This window comes from Rhamphochromis sp. 'chilingali' (assembly GCF_963969265.1).
Source record: "Rhamphochromis sp. 'chilingali' genome assembly, chromosome: 14".
NCBI classification, from domain to species: Eukaryota; Metazoa; Chordata; class Actinopteri; order Cichliformes; family Cichlidae; genus Rhamphochromis; species Rhamphochromis sp. 'chilingali'.
In genome coordinates, this window is record NC_137941.1 from 22161711 (window position 1) to 22167298 (window position 5588).

General features: G+C 41.1%; 1 protein-coding gene across 4 annotated transcripts in view; it reads left to right on the top strand.

The window, feature by feature from the left end:
- mcf2lb (mcf.2 cell line derived transforming sequence-like b) overlaps positions 1 to 4859 on the top strand; it is a 51623-nt gene extending 46764 nt beyond the window's left edge. For all 4 annotated transcript variants that reach the window (XM_080902788.1, XM_080902789.1, XM_080902786.1 and 1 more), the window contains 3 exons: positions 2382 to 2494; positions 2583 to 2686; positions 2783 to 4859. In XM_080902788.1, coding sequence (XP_080758914.1) covers positions 2382 to 2494; positions 2583 to 2686; positions 2783 to 2862 — 297 coding nt within the window. In that variant the 3' untranslated portion in view covers positions 2863 to 4859. The remainder of the gene's footprint in view (positions 1 to 2381; positions 2495 to 2582; positions 2687 to 2782) is intronic.
- Positions 4860 to 5588: the final 729 nt, after the last annotated feature.

The following is a 5588-nucleotide window of genomic DNA, read 5'->3' on the forward strand; positions in this document are numbered from 1 at the left end:
AAGTTGTATTTTTGAGGAATAATTTTATTATTGAACAACAACCATGTTCTCAATGAACCCAAAAAACTCATTAATATCAAAGCTGAATGTTTTTGGAAGTAGTTTTTAGTTTGTTTTTAGTTTTAGCTATTTTAGGGGGATATCTGTGTGTTCAGGTGACTATTACTGTGCATAATTATTAGGCAACTTAACAAAAAACAAATATATACCCATTTCAATTATTTATTTTTACCAGTGACACCAATATAACATCTCCACATTCACAAATATACATTTCTGACATTCAAAAACAAAACAAAAACAAAACAGCGACCAATATAGCCACCTTTCTTTGCAAGGACACTCAAAAGCCTGCCATCCATGGATTCTGTCAGTGTTTTGATCTGTTCACCATCAACATTGCGTGCAGCAGCAACCACAGCCTCCCAGACACTGTTCAGAGAGGTGTACTGTTTTCCCTCCTTGTAAATCTCACATTTGATGATGGACCACAGGTTCTCAATGGGGTTCAGATCAGGTGAACAAGGTGGCCATGTCATTAGTTTTTCTTCTTTTATACCCTTTCTTGCCAGCCACGCTGTGGAGTACTTGGACGCGTGTGATGGAGCATTGTCCTGCATGAAAATCATGTTTTTCTTGAAGGATGCAGACTTCTTCCTGTACCACTGCTTGAAGAAGGTGTCTTCCAGAAACTGGCAGTAGGACTGGGAGTTGAGCTTGACTCCATCCTCAACCCGAAAAGGCCCCACAAGCTCATCTTTGATGATACCAGCCCAAACCAGTACTCCACCTCCACCTCGCTGGCGTCTGAGTCGGACTGGAGCTCTCTGCCCTTTACCAATCCAGCCACGGGCCCATCCATCTGGCCCATCAAGACTCACTCTCATTTCATCAGTCCATAAAACCTTAGAAAAATCCGTCTTGAGATATTTCTTGGCCCAGTCTTGACGTTTCAGCTTGTGTGTCTTGTTCAGTGGTGGTCGTCTTTCAGCCTTTCTTACCTTGGCCATGTCTCTGAGTATTGCACACCTTGTGCTTTTGGGCACTCCAGTGATGTTGCAGCTCTGAAATATGGCCAAACTGGTGGCAAGTGGCATCTTGGCAGCTGCACGCTTGACTTTTCTCAGTTCATGGGCAGTTATTTTGCGCCTTGGTTTTTCCACACGCTTCTTGCGACCCTGTTGACTATTTGAATGAAACGCTTGATTGTTCGATGATCACGCTTCAGAAGCTTTGCAATTTTGAGACTGCTGCATCCCTCTGCAAGATATCTCACTATTTTTGACTTTTCTGAGCCTGTCAAGTCCTTCTTTTGACCCATTTTGCCAAAGGAAAGGACGTTGCCTAATGATTATGCACAGCTGATATAGGGTGTTGATGTCATTAGACCACACCCCTTCTCATTACAGAGATGCACATCACCTAATATGCTTCATTGGTAGTAGGCTTTCGAGCCTATACAGCTTGGAGTAAGACAACATGCATGAAGAGGATGATGTGGACAAAATACTCATTTGCCTAATAATTCTGCACTCCCTGTATTATATAGGCCTTGTAATCAGAAGGTTGCCGGTTCGAGCCCCGGCTTGGACAGTCTCGGTCGTTGTGTCCTTGGGCAAGACACTTCACCCGTTGCCTACTGGTGGTGGTCAGAGGGCCCGGTGGCGCCAGTGTCCGGTAGCCTCGCCTCTGTCAGTGCGCCCAGGGTGGCTGTGGCTACAATGTAGCTTGCCATCACCAGTGTGTGAATGTGTGTGTGAATGGGTGGATGACTGCATATGTAGAGCGCTTTGGGGTCCTTAGGGACTATTAAAAGCGCTATATAAATACAGGCCATTTACCATATAATGTGTGCAAGTCTTTCTGCCATTGTAGAAAAGTATTGCTGTACACTTTAGTTAATAGTAACAGTTTAAAACTGTAACTTTATAAGTACTTGATAAAGTTGCCACTGTTGTGCTCGTAGGAGGATGCTGCTGCTTTCCAATACTGATAAATTCAGAAGAAAGACTTCCACAAACAGCTGAAAGCTTAAAGCTGATTTCAACTCTTGCTAACCTTTTGTCAAAACTCTGATATCAATTACTGCTGAGTCTTATTAATCTGAGCTGTCACAGAATGACTTCAGAACTGTCATAAAGCCATTACTTTCTAATAGATCTAAAACTGTAGTGTAAAGTGAAGAAGAGACAATTCAACACGCATGAAACATGATTTTGGAGGTTTGGAAGAGCCTATGGTAACTGAAGGCATGCAATTGTTTTTTGTATTGTGTGACATTAATGGAAATCCATTTATGGAATTATCTTAACGTGTTACTCATGATCTGGAAAGATTGCTGAATTTCTCTTGAATCCGTCTCTTATCTTGACTATGAACAGTGTGCTGGAAAATACACCGTCACGGCTGAGTATGAGATCGGTGGCGCTCAAGAGCTCTCTGTGAAGAGCGGAGATGTAGTGCAGCTGGTCAAGGAGGGGGACGATGGACAGTGGTGAGGTTACAACCTTATATTATCTATGTGAACTAATAAAAAAATCTATAATTTAGAAGCATTGGTTTAACTATACTTTTGTGTCTAGGCTTGTGCGTAACTTAAACACATCTAAGGAGGGTTGGATTCCTGCTGCTAATCTTATCAACCTCATTGGAAAATCAAAGTCTTGTCAGTCTCTCACCAGCTCAGGTATTCTAAGAAACAGTCCCAAATAAATCATGTCAAAATCCAACATGCATTTGTTACACATGCATTAACTCCTCAATGTGGCTGTGTTTCAAACAGAAGGCAGTGGCTCTGGGAACCTCAGCACATCATCTAGCTGCAGTGAGACCTACACAAGCTTCTCTGATATCAAACCCTGAAAATACTCTGCACTTTCTTCATCATCAAACTGCCATCATTCCTACATCATGTGGCTATCTGTACCGTTTTGCCAGCATATGTAATCATGAATTTTGTCAATTTTCCACAGAAAACAGAAGTTACAAAGGTAACTATAGTTTTATGAATTCTAGGATCACTGCCGGTGGCAGTAAACAAAATGTCTCCTCATAGTCTGCACGTGTTGAAATCTTATATAAACAAAATCATATGCATGATGTGTAGGCTACCTGTGCATATGCACTATAAATAACTTGGTAGGCTACATATGAGCTCTATGAAACTTCTCATGCTGAAATTTTCCAAGTGACCAGCATGACTGGCAATCATCTTGGGTTTCACAGAACCACAGTCATCCAACTTCTGTACTGTTTTACTTCTTCCTTACTGCCAGTGGCAGTAAACAAAGTGGATGACTTAAAGCAGCATCAAGAGGAACAGACAACTTCTAGTCAACCAGTGGCTGGTAACGTGAATCCACAGGCTGACAGAACCTCACAAATGTACAGGGTGTTCCCCAAGATGCCGCTGCACAGATTACACAGATGGGACACCCCACATTGCTCTCCAGGAGGTGGCCGCACCCCTGGTTGAGTGACAGACGACACCTGAAGAATGCAGGCACATCTGCTATTCCATATGCCTGTTTCATCATGTTTACAGCTCAGTGGGAATGCCCCAGTATGAACACATCTTTTCTCTTGTTCTTTTCATTATAAGAAATCAAAGACAGGTCCCATGTTGCAGTGCCCCCAATGTTCAAGGTCCTAGCACACCTGCCATAATAGGAAAAGACCAGCAGAGCTTCAGCTCTTCCAAAAAGCTCTTCTTCTGAGTTGCCAATAGCAAATACAAACCAGCCACACCTTTAAGAGGGCAAAGACTGCACTCTGACAATGACAGTCTGAATGACAACCTCCTACCCCTTACTCCAAGGGATGCTTACCTCCTGAACATAGATTATAGATCATTAATTATCAACCTAAAGAACAATTAACCAAGAAAAAACACCGGGCTGACAGCATGAAAATCAACGGGGCTGGGCTACCAGGGGGTATTTCCATCACATTTTAGCATATAGGATCTCACCCTGTGTGGCATATGAGGAGACATATTTGCTGTGTTTTCCTGCCATTGGCAGTCATGAGTTAATGAAACAAAACTGCATTTTTATTTAATTTTTCTAACCTCTCACATACACTGCACATTCAGAATGTTATACATTTACTGTGAAGGAACAAAACACATGCATATGGTAATTTCACTGTATAGATCTGTCATGGAGACAGAAGATCCACGTGCTGATAATGTAATAGATGTATGAATGGGCCAGCAGGACTGATCTCAGCAAATGCATCTATTTATGCTCACACTAAAAGCGGGGAGAGGTTAGTGGACAACAGCTGTCTTTGTGTTCACATGCACTAATTTCTTCAGGAGTTCATATTTTAACTCTGAATGAGAAAGAGGGCAATGTCCACTTTCTTTAGCTTGAATGAATTTTTCCTGAGAGCCAACTCTCTGTCCACTTTAAAAAAAAAAAAAAAAGTTTATTTATTTGTATGAAGCACCCACAGATATTCATCCACTCTTTAATTTTATTGTTGTCTGTAAACTCTCCTCCTGTCTGCTGTCAGTCTGTCATTAGAAACCTGTTCTGTCACCAGCTCTCCAGAGTTTGTGTGTGTGAGCTTTTGTCCTTTTGCTTTTGTCTCTGATAGCCTGGTCAAACTCTTTGTGCATTTTCATATATGCTACAGTTTTACAAATGTATCCATGTGAATAATGGGAGATCACTGTATAGGCTAACTTATTCCCAGCAGAGGGAAAATGTTTGGAATGTAGATATTGTTTATTAATGTGTCTGTCATGTTTGTTAAAGGAGATGCTATATTGTACATTAAGTATGGTGATGTCACTGCTTTGTGACTTGTCCAGTTTTGTTTTGTTTTTTACATAAATGACTTGTGACAATTCACTTACTGTCTCTCTCTCTCTCTCGGTGCTGAGATGTAATCTGAAGCCTTCTGCTTTTGATTTCTGAGTCATCCTGAAACATTTCTGTAACCAGCTGTTTCTCAAAGAGCTGTGGTCGTAGGCTAACAACAAAAAGCGAGAAACGAAACTGAAACAAATTAACGGGTTGCCAGGTCTATTCATAGCTTTCCCCCCAATAAATAAATAAATCAAACAAACAAACAAACAAAACATACCCCTTATTTGAGAGACACACACACACACACACACTCTCTCTCACTCTCTCTCTCTCACTCTCTCACTCTCTCACTCTCTCTCTCTCTCTCTCTCTCTCTCTCTCTCTCTCTCTCTCTCTCTCTCTCTCGGAACCCCATAAGAATGTAGGTTGCTTTTGCCTCCAATTTTTTTTCCCCAGCCAGAGAACATTTTTATTACTAATTTTTTTTTTTAAACTTTAAAAAATACAAAATATTGTATTATTATCGATTAATATCATAGCTCTATATTCACCGGAAATAATAAGCCGACAATGAATCTTATTTGGTGAGCAGCCAAAGGTTAGTTAGTTTTTTTTTTTTCTTGTCGGGTATTAAAGTGAAGGTAACCTAAAAATAGTTATCCAAAGAAGATGGATATTAGTCGCAATTTCGCATCAGTTTCTCTCTCCGTCGATTGAAATGCGTTTCCATGCGGTGGTGACTGAAAGGAGGATGTTTCTGATAGAACCTGG